General features: G+C 41.7%; 1 protein-coding gene across 1 annotated transcript in view; it reads right to left on the bottom strand.

Annotated features, from left to right (window-relative positions):
* Positions 1 to 1612: 1612 nt before the first annotated feature.
* LOC136878694 (protein rhomboid) overlaps positions 1613 to 11942 on the bottom strand; it is a 210388-nt gene continuing 200058 nt past the window's right edge. Inside the window, exon 5 of the mRNA XM_067152117.2 lies at positions 1613 to 2619. Within this exon, the coding sequence (XP_067008218.2) occupies positions 2302 to 2619 (318 nt within the window). The 3' untranslated portion in view covers positions 1613 to 2301. The remainder of the gene's footprint in view (positions 2620 to 11942) is intronic.

The following is an 11942-nucleotide window of genomic DNA, read 5'->3' as shown; positions in this document are numbered from 1 at the left end:
ATAGATGGAGACGCATTCAGGAGCTGTACAACGATTAACCATTACATTACAACCACCTATCTAATATGGTGTAGAACAGGGCATCTCAAACGCCCAAAATCTCACGCGTGCAAACTGCGGCACAGAGTTCCTGTGCACAGTGCATCGGTCCCATTCGGCTCGGCTCGGACCAACGCCTCGTCTTTGGGCTACTCGGCTAAGCTCGGCTCAACTCGGCTCGGATTTGGAATGCTACGGAGAAAGTGAGGAAGAGGGAGACAGGAGGAGCGAGCGAGACAGGCGTGAGGAAAGAGAGAGAAACAACGCTATTGGTCCAAATCGAGGAGTGGGTATCTGCACTCTGGTCAACCAAGCGAAGTCGTCTTTTGCACCATGCACAGTGCATGCACCCTGAGAGGCCCTGGTGTAGAGTCACTTTTAGCTCGCAGAACCGTGGCCACTCGGTGAGACATCGATTCGGCCAACTATCGGAAAGTATCTTAGGGTATCTCATACCACAAGTGCTACAAAAGATCTTCCAGTTGGCATACACTGCGGGGGATTGTTGATTTAGGACGAATCCACTCCTCCAAGTCGAACCATCAATGTTCGATTGATGGATATCCGGGTTATTTGCGAGCCACGGCTTTGAAGCAAATTCACTAACATGATACTCAAACCCAGCCGTTCACTATCCAGGGAGTGCGGCACGGCGTGTTGCCCTGCTGAAAATGGCCATCATACCAGCGGGGAACACTGATGACATGAACGGATGAACATGGCTCCCAGTTACGTACAGAAGTTGGATAGCTATCAGGGATTAGTGAAGCGGAACAGCGGGATACGATGTGTCCCGAACAGAATGGGATACAATGAATAAGGAAAGGAAGAAGCAATCGACAGTGACTCACATGAATCACGGAAAAAAATTGCTCACTATACAAGAAAAATAATGAGGGAATTTTGAAATTAAATTTACCTAGCTGTATAATTGGAGGACGTAATACTTCAGTCTCATATGAATGGAATAGTCAACTGGCGTATTATAATGTGTTGCACAGAATCAGCGTGTGAATAGATAATTAAGAAAAAAGAAATCATTTGGACATTTTTGAAATATGGTTGTGGAGAAGAATGGAAAAAGTGAAGTGGACAGATAAAGTGAGAAACGATGGGGTGCTAAGAAAAGTAGAAGAGAAGAGACACCTGATGAAAACGATAAGGAAGAGGAAAATATCCTGGTTGGGTCACATACTACCTACAAATTGTCTGCAACAGAGGGTGGTGGAGGGACAAATAGATGGAAGAAAAGGAAGACGAAGAAGAAGGTATGGAATGTTAACAGATGTCAAACAAGAGAGAAGCAATGAACAACTGAAACAAGATGCTCAGGACAGAGAATCATGGAGGATGTCCAGTTGGTACCTGTCTCAAGACAGATTCACAGAAGAAGAAGAAATGTATAAAGTGGTACGAGTTTGCTGACAGTAAAACATTTACCTCATATTACAAGGAAAAATAGAAGGGAAGTGAGGAGCTGGTAGACCACCGATGTCAAGGTTCCAAAACATCAAAGAGTGGACTTGCATCAACAACACCGAGAAACTCTTCAAGTTAGCTAGATATAGGGGTGCTTTCTCCAGGGCGATCACCAACGTCTGGAGGACAGTCTGGGGGACCGGATATGGTAGAAGAAGAAGAAGAAGGAGGAGGAGGAAAACATCGCCATATGAGAAACTCTCGACGAAACCACACCGTAAGTCGTGCGGCAACCATTTAAAGAACGAGGAGAAAACATGATGTCATGAGAAATATCGACTTATTATTGCAGCACCATCTGCGATGATCCCTTATCCTTAAAACTACCTGACAATAGCATCAGTATTGCAGTCAGTGCACTGGAAGGTCTAAAAATTGCTCCTCAATAAACATTATGTACACTTAGTAAATAAATTTGCGAATTCTGGCTAAACATTAAACTTACTTCAAATGTTCAATTTTTCAAGCTAGAGAATTCAGGTTTTCAAGAAAGCGATGGGCATTTATGTACCGTCAAATAATAAACTAAACAAAATGACACTTTCCGATTTAAGTTATCATTTCCGGGTGAGTGACCCATACATATATTTTAATTGAAAATAATCGAACTTCGCGAGAAACATGGTATTAGACTTCAGCTTCAATGTTTAAGAACTAATTCTCTGTTAATATTGCGCATTTAAACCTCTAATATCCTGTATAAATCTTACACCGCAGTTCTATTAAGGGCCTAGTATGACGGTCTTCTCAGAAGAAAAAAATTAACAATAAGACGCGATGACATCATTCCGAGTGCATTGGTGACTGTGGAAGAAATACATTGCAGACAACAGCGGCCGTGATGCCAGCGGCCAGCATTGCCGCTGCTGTCCAGGTCACGACACGCACCCACGGGCCGTCAGCAGGCTTGGAAGCACCTTTGAAGAACACGAGACCTAGGAGGAGTCCGGCTATGGCACCGCTGCAGTGTGCTGCCCATCCAACTCGAGGACAGACGTTCCCGAAGGAGAAGTGATGGTGCAGTGAGAAGGCTATATCAGTCAGGGCTAGCACCAGCACTGCCACCAGGCGGTACATCTTGTAACGGATAGCGCGGAAATTCTGAAACAGTTCACAAAAATTATTTCACAAGTAAATTTAGTTTAGTCTTAGACATGAAAATAAGCTTTAGGGCTTATGCCGTGCCGAGAAAACAAGGTGGAATTATTTACGTTTCGCAGAGAATTTGGCTCTGCGTCTTCAGAAGGAAATCTCGAATGTTCCCGAGGAATACTTCTCCAGTAATGAAGGTTTGAATTTAAAAATGCTTTACGGTTGGTTTATAGTAAGTGGTACTCTCATTCACCACTAGATGGCTCACTGTGCACTAGCCTTCCAAGTGGGAGCTTCTTTTTTTAACGATATTTGTTCGTGGCGTCGACCTCTGCAGAACTTTTGCCACTACTTGCACCATATGATATAAACCTGCGTGTAATTTTAATTGCGGAAGTGTAGAGTGTTAAATGTGAGGAAAGGAACGTTAAGAATGACACAAACACCCAGTCCCCAGGCCAGGGATATTAATTATTTACAATTAAAAAACCCTGACCCAGCCGGGAATCGAACTCGGGGGCCGCCGAGTGACAGGCGGACGCGTTGCCCCCTACACCACGGGGCGGGACAAGTGGAAGCTAGGGTGACCAACTGCCCTGTATTTCCCGCGATATCCCGTATTTGACCCTACTTTTACACGATTTCTCGGCTCCCGTATTTTCTGTCTCCCGTATTTTTTCCTCAAGAAAAAACATTCAGTTACAATCATTTATGTTTTACGCGCATACGGTCGAAATTCGTTTAAACGTTCGAGAGCAGACGCAATTGATTCTAAATAGAGTTTTTCTATCGATTATCTAGTTTAGAAATGACCAACCAATGAATTTAAATCCCCTTGTCTGTTAAAACAATGAACGCGTACTTCCTTCTTTCCTTTATTTATTTATTTATTTATTTATTTATTTATTTATTTATTTCGTTCTTTGTGTTGCTCAACTGGTGGTGCTTTGGTGTGATTTCGTTTTAGTAGTTTTATTCTACATCACCTGTGAGCCGTACAGGGGCAAGAGTTTATAATGCAATCATTGGCAGTGATGGCGAAGCTGAAACGCCACCAAAATGGAAAATAGCAAGGCTGCAGTGTGCTGCCCATCCAACCAAGATATTTGTACATATCTTTCGAAATGGTAAGCTGTATATTCCTGGACTGGACCTGTACAGTCTAATGTTTATAAAGCAAAGTGTTCGATCTGCAAACGCGAGCTTTTTTTTTTTTTTTTTTTTGCTATGGGCTTTACGTCGCACCGACACAGATAGGTCTTATGGCGACGATGGGATAGGAAAGGCCTAGGAGTTGGAAGGAAGCGGCCGTGGCCTTAATTAAGGTACAGCCCCAGCATTTGCCTGGTGTGAAAATGGGAAACCACGGAAAACCATCTTCAGGGCTGCCGATAGTGGGATTCGAACCTACTATCTCCCGGATGCAAGCTCACAGCCGTGCGCCTCTACGCGCATGGAAACGCGAGTTTAGCATCGCACATGGCGGCAAGAAAAACTGTATAGAGCACATGAACACTGAAGGTAACTTATATAAATACAATCGTAACGAGTCCGCCTCTGTGGTGTAGTGGTTAGCGTGATTAGCTGCCACCCCCGGAGGCCCGGGTTCGATTCCCGGCTCTGCCACGAAATTTGAAAAGTGGTATGAGGGCTGGAACGGGGTCCACTCAGCCTCGGGAGGTCAACTGAGTAGAGGTGGGTTCGATTCCCACCTCAGCCATCCTGGAAGTGGTTTTCCGTGGTTTCCCACTTCTCCTCCAGGCGAATGCCGGGATGGTACCTAACTTAAGGCCACGGCCGCTTCCTTCCCTCTTCCTTGCCTATCCCTTCCAATCTTCCCATCCCTCCACCAAGGCCCCTGTTCAGCATAGCAGGTGAGGCCGCCTGGGCGAGGTACTGAAGCTCCAGGACACTGCCCTTGAGGCGGTAGAGGTGGGATCCCTCGCTGTGTCCGAGGGAAAAGCCGACCCTGGAGGGTAAACAGATGATGATGATGATGATGATGACAATCGTAACGACCCTGTGTCTGTACATTGACCATCGGCTATTTTACGAAAATTTTCGTTTAATTATCCGTTCAGCATATATTTTGGCTTTGGTGTGTCTGCCTGACTTCTTGTCTGTTTGTTTGTCTGAGTCCTTATAACTTGAAAATTACTGGATATATTTCTACCAAACTTCATATTTAGAATCCACCTGTCCTTGGGTAGGTTTTAGGGCCAATATTGTTTCTAAATCCCTGAAATGGCTGGGAGTTTATGCGAAACCGAAACCGTGATTTTGCATTCCCACAAAATATACACAACCAAACTTAATGGACGGCACTGGTGCTTTCACGGCCCGTACTTATAGATATGATACTATATAGACTTTCGGGCTTATGCCGTGTCAAGAAAATAAGGTGAAATTCTTTACGTTTCGCAGAGAACTGTGCTCTGTGTCATCAGAACAAATCTCTCTTCTTAAACATTGACTCTAAATTTAGACGTTATAATAGAAGTGGAAATGGTATGTTTATTCGCCACGAGATGGCTCCCAGGACATGGCACAGCGCTAACGTTCGAAGCGGAAGCTCTCCGAACCGTCAGGATCAGTCTAAGAGGTTCACATAACATGTGTACGTAACATATGACATTCACCTTATTTTCTTATTTTCTTGGAATTCTACCTGCTGTCATGTCATTCCAAGGTGGGTTACAGGATTTCAGTAAAGGATCATTTTACTCTTTTCGATAGAACAGATAATAAGAAAGGTTTTAGTCAACAATTGGTTTCATGAGTGTTCAGCCACAACGCTACTCCCGGTAATGAAATGGAAATGGCATATGATTTTTAGTGCCGGGAGTGTCCGAGGACAAGTTCGGCTCGCCAGATGCAGGTCTTTTGATTTGACTCCTGTAGGCGACCTGCGCGTCATGATGAGGATGAAATTATGATAAAGACGTCACATACACCCAGCCCCCGTGTCAGCGAAATTAACCAATTATGGTTAAAATTCCGGACCCCGCCGGGAATTGAACCCGGGACTCCTGTGGCCAAAGGCCAGCACGCTAACCATTTAGCCATGGAGCCGGACGCTACTCCCGGTTTCAGATGAACAACAATATGTTACCGAGAAGTATGGAGAATTAAACAAAACTTCGGATCAGGAACTGTACCATTCATTATACACTGTGATCATCCTCAGTCTGTCTCCACTTTGTTTAGTTTTATTGTACTTCACGTTGGACTACTGCCGCTTGTTTTTGTAGAAGAATGTCAGTTTGACATGCCGTATTAAACGTTTGAATAAAGGGATGTAACTTCCCATAAATTTATGAAGGATTCATGGAATCTATTACCAATTCCCATGCGAAGAAACGGTACATATGCTAGTAAATTATAAAATAAAGTTCTTTTTAAATTTATTTACAAATGCTGCATTGCTTTTCTTTTTTTGAAATTTTGCCGCGTTTTAAATCTCCCTTATTTTATTAAAAAAATAGTTGGTAATCCTAGTGGGAGATGATCTAAGCTCCAATTAACATGGTTCTTGTTACACCGTACGTGCGTTGCGAAGTAACAGCAAGGTCATAAGACGAATCAGGGACGAATGTTATAGAAGAAATAAATAGAAATAAAAATAATAAGATAAAGTACAACGAAAGACTCAGGAAGACACAGGGACCGCGAAGAACAGAGGACGGTCAATTTAGAAGACGAACGAACCAAGAACTGGAGGCCTATACCAAGATAGAGAAAAATCTCGGACGTCATACGGAAAAGGGGAGATTAGCACTGCAAATAATACAGTTTCTTGTGAGCAAGAGAACCAAAGTACGGCGGATCCAAGAGGTACAAAGGGTTCTAGAAGAAATGAGGATACAGGAACCAGAGATATACGACAGATATTCAGACTTACACAGTTTTTCAGGACAGAACTAGGCCCAGAACAAAATCATCATGGTCGGAAGAGCGAAGGAGGTTGCAAAGTAGGAGAATGAAAGAATATTGAACAAGAAGAAAGACCAGAAGAAACGAAACTGATACAAATTAACGTCGTCCTCAGATTGCCAAAACGAAAAGAAGAAGAACAACAAGTCACAAGATAGAAAATAGATTAGAGCTGAAGAATGGAAAGTGTTGTGGTTTTTGTGTTGGCAGTTATGCCTGCCGCATTTTATTTATTTGTGATTACACAGTTGGAAAGGTGCTGCTGCGTCTTCATTATTGAGACAGACAGACAAAATGGCGACCAATCGTACATTTGTGTCTCTAAACCTGTTTTGTACATAGTTGTAACTATGAGGTGTCTATACATATATTCATGTAGAATAAATACCTTAAATCATCTAGTGAGTGATATAATTGTGTCTGTCCATGAATCTCCTGGCCAGAGATAAGGCTTCACCTTCTAGTTGGCCCGCCCCTCCCCTTTGGGGAGGGGAATGAAAATCTTCCCTAGCTCCTAAATCTGTCCGTGCAGGGCAATCTGGTCCTCCATATGACTTGTATTTGCGTTTATGGAAATGAATGTTGTTATGTGCGTCCGATATGTTGATTCGTCGGTCGTAACAGAAAGAAAGTTGGTAGAAAAACCAGAGGATAATAAGTGTGAGTTGATCGTACGGGTAGGGGAGCGGGGGTGGGGCAAGCATAAAAGGTGTGCACACGTTATAAAAGTATGACACGTAACACAGCCTGGAATAAACCATCTGGTGATAAGGAGAGTACCACTTACTACGGACCAACGGCAAATCATTCTTAACCCTTAACTACCCGGGTACCACAATAAAGATATATATACCCGGGTCCGGTCTACCTCTGTTAAAATTTAATAATAATAATAACTATCTTTCCTTTATTATTTCTGTACTTTATTATCGAAGGACCTATTAGAAGGTTCTACAATGAAAAAGCGAAATATTGTTAGAGCAGACGATTAGTATTTTTAAAATGTAATATCACGATAAAAAAAGGAACATTTATTTGCATATGTTTACTCGTATGAACATTATATATATATTTACAATGTGGTAGAGACGACATTTAAGCACATTTTAAAAGCTAATACATTAATGCAAAAAACTGTTTGAAATATACAACGCTTTCTTGAAAATTGCGAGCACTTTACATGCATATGTTTACAGACTTACTCCTTGTCCTGTAAGTCCTGGAAGTTTTTTACGACGATGTTTTGTTTTCTCGTTCTGGAGTGGCAAATGCGGGGAGAGGAACTCCCATCGCTGTTACTTTTATAATTTTCTCCTCCTACACATCCGTCTTCTTATTCCGAAGCACTGGAGGTCAAATACACGTCTTCTCTAGATACTTCACTTCCTTAAATATCAGCTACCCACTCTTGAACTATTTTATCACAAAATTACTGTCATCAAACGTGACAGTTTCCGACATCCACGTAGCTCACCGTATTACAGTTTCACCCGTGGCGGTTTGTGAGACGTTCACAGTACTATAACAAGTTATATCTTGAAAACAACTTGGCAATTGTTTCCCCTCGACTGGCTGTTATTTTGACTTACCGAGCTATGCGATTACAAGGCTGATGAAGGGGAATTATCGAAATATTAGGGATCTCGCGCGGTCTAGAAGACTGGACCCGGCTAGGTAAAGGTTACATTCAAAGCTTCATTATTGGAGAAGTCTTGCTCGTGAAGAGACGAGATTTTCTTATGAAGACGCAGGGCAAAGTTCTCTGCGAAAAGTAAAAAAAATATATATATCACCTTGTTTTCTTGACACGGGAAAAGCCCAAAAGCTTATCATCATGTCTAAAATTATGGGCCGTGAAAGCATCAATCTAAGCATTAACTTACTTTTGTTTTGAATGTCGAACATTGTTCAAATATGGCAACCATTCTACAGTCTGGTGGAATGAATTACGTTTCATGATTTTTTTTCTCTTATGTATTGTGGAAGAAATGCGTTGAATGTCGGCATATCTGTCTCCGGAGAAAATAGTCTGTGTATGCCTCTGAATGAGGCGATGCCGTCAATGAAACCAAGCAACAGTTCAATATAAACTAACGTGCAAAGCAAATATTGAGGTCTGTTCAACATGTAGGGGCAGCAGAGTCGAGGTGACAAAATTGTGTTCAGGTCACTCAGAAGGATGTTAGTTCGATTCCCCGTCAGGAGGTAAAAAAAAAAAATAGAATCAAGTCTTCCACTCTTTCCTGTTATTTGCTTTACGTTGCACCGACACAGATATGTCTTATGGCGACGATACGATAGAAGGAAGCAGCCGTGGCCTTAATTAAGGTACAGCCCCAGTATTTGCCTGGTGTGAAAATTGGAAACCACGGAAAACCATTTTCAGGGCTGCTGACAGTTTTCACTTCTGAACATCCTGGGGATGACTCAATGAACAAAAAAATGAGCACCAGTCCTATGGGCAGAGGCGGTCAGGCGTACCTGTGTGAAAGGAAACAATATGTATTATTGGATCGAAGATGTAATTCTAACGAATCCCCGGTTACATCAGGTATAATTCAAGGGTCTAATTTGGACCCGTTAATATTTCTGCCATTTAGCACTCATCTGACTGATCGAGTGAATTATTCTGATTGCCTGTTATATGCCGATGACTTCGAGTTATTCAAAGCCATTTCAACCAATAACGACTATGAAAACAGAGGGGGTTGGTCAGGTCGTGTAGCGAGGGTCACGCAGCTATGAGTTTGCATTCGGGAGATAGTGGGTTTGAACCCCTCTGTCAGCAACCATGAAGATGGTGTGTGGCCTCCGAAGAGACCTGGTGCAGGTCTTTCGAGTTGACGCCGTGAAGGAAGCTACGTGTCTGTAAGAATGGGGCCCTACCTGTGATGAATTCTAATGTTGAAGACGGCACACCCACCCGGGTCCCGAGCCATTGGAACTAAGCAATGAAGGTTAAAATCCCCGACCCGGCAGGGAATCGAACCTTGGACCCTGAACCATTTAGCCATGGCAACTGACACCTTGAAAATAATAATTTTCCCTTTCCACACTAGGCAAATGTTGGAGCTGCACCTTAACTAAGGCTATTGCCCGGCCGCTTTCTTCCCACTATCGCGTCGTCACCTTAAGACCTATCTGTGACAATGCGACGCAAAAGAAAAAAAATAAACCATGAACATCTTCAGTTAGACCTCAAAAACATTTCGGAATGGACATCCATTACATGGAAATTCTGATATGGGGAACACAAACTAGGAGATACATTTCTCTCAGCACAAATGCCCTTCCATTGTCATAGGACCATGAATTTTTAATACTCTACCCTCAGAAATATGAATGGACCAAAGCTAAAAAGACACCTGAGCACCTGGCTTCTTGAGACTCATGTGAGTCAAATAATAAATTTTCATGTACGATAACTCCTTCCAAAACGCTACAGGAATACCTCCACGTCCAGGCAATAATTACCGCTCTCATAACTTTAATACTTAGGTCATACAAAGTAAAACTAATTACCTGCCTAAGTACATTAAGTACTACCTATCTTGTTATGTTGTTTTAACATGTAATTAACTTTTTCATCACTATTATCTAAAATATAATTTTACTCACTTGTTCTGACCATCATGAATACATAAGACTTTATAAGAAAATATCTGGAAATGTATGTACATTTTACATATAACTAAGGTATATAATATGTTTACTATTTCATGATGTTGTTGTATGAGTCGTCAGTCTATAGACTGGTATGATGCAGCTCTCCATGCCATCCTAACCTGAGCTATATATACGTAACTACTACATCCTATATCTACTCTCTAATCTACTTATCATATTAATACCTTGGTCTACCCCTACCGTTCTTCCCGCCCACACTTCCCTCAGAAACCAACTGAACAAGCCCTGGGTATCTTAAGATATGTCCTATCATTCTATCTCTTCTTCTCGTCAAATTTAACCAAATCGATCTGCTCTCACCAATTCGATTCAGTACCTCTTCATTACTGATTCGCTCTATCCATCTCACCTTCAGCATTCTTCCGGAACACCTCATTTCAACAGCTTCTATTCTCTTTCTTTCTGAACTAGTTATTGTCCATATTTCACTTTCATACAAAAGTCTTCAAAAACTTCTAATTCATGAATGTTCTAAGTGAGCAAATTTCTTTTCTTAAGGCCTTCCTTGCTTGTGGTAGCCTGCATTTTATGTCCTCCTTACTTCTGCCATCATTAGTCATTTCACTCAAGTAACAATATTCATCTACTTCCTTGAAGACTTCATTTACTAATCTAATCTTTCCTACATCACCTGACTTCGTTCGACTGCATTCCATTACTATTGTTTTGGACTTTTTTATTTTCATCTTATACTCCTTACCCATTTTTTCATAATTAATTCAAATTTGTACATTTAAAGTATTAATGTACCTTTCGGTAAGTATTGGAATATTTAAGGAAAATTATTTTTAATAACTCATGCCTGAACGAGTGCCATATTATTTTTCATATTCGCACAAACCCCCTTAAAAGCCACTTATTTTTTTCTATTTGCTTTACGTCGCACCGACACAGATAGGTCTTATGGCGACGATGGGATAGGAAAGGCCTAGGAATTGGAAGGAAGCGGCCGTGGCCTTAATTAAGGTACAGCCCCAGCATTTGCCTGGTGTGAAAATGGGAAAACACGGCAAACCATCTTCAGGGCTGCCGACAGTGGGGCTCGAACCCACTATCTCCCGATTACTGGATACTGGCCGCACTTAAGAGACTACAGGTATCGAGCTCGGTTAAGCTACTTTTTTTTTTTTCTTTTTTTTTTTTTTTTTTGCTAGTTGCTTTACGTCGCACCAACACAGATAGGTCTTATGGCGACGATGGGACAGGAAAGGCCTAGGAGTGGTAAGGAAGCGGCCGTGGCCTTAATTAAGGTACAGCCTCAGCGTTTGCCTGGTGTGAAAATGGGAAACCACGGAAAACCATTTTCAGGGCTGCCGATAGTGGGGTTCGAACCTACTATCTCTCGAATACATTTAAATTATTATTTGATAACCCAATGTATGTATGTATGTATGTATGTATGTATGTATGTATGTATGTATGTATGTATGTATGTATGTATGTATGTACTCTACACAGGTGCAAAAATGAGAGTATCCTCCTAATTCAATACTTCATATATTTCATCATTAGACGGAGTAAACAAATTCAAACATATTTCGGCTCATTTGAGCCATTTTCAGTGAAAAATGAGGTGGGTTGAAATAATTTACATTATACAAGTTAAAAAACGTCAAGAAATAATGAAGGAACTAATGAAAAAACAAACACAAGAGAGCCTAGACGGACACAAAATTAGCAACAAATATACAATATTTACGTCATTATGTGGA

The sequence above is a fragment of the Anabrus simplex genome, chromosome 8, assembly GCF_040414725.1.
Source record: "Anabrus simplex isolate iqAnaSimp1 chromosome 8, ASM4041472v1, whole genome shotgun sequence".
Lineage (NCBI taxonomy): Eukaryota > Metazoa > Arthropoda > Insecta > Orthoptera > Tettigoniidae > Anabrus > Anabrus simplex.
Note: the sequence above shows the minus strand (reverse complement) of the source record. Positions and strands in the feature narration are given on the sequence as shown.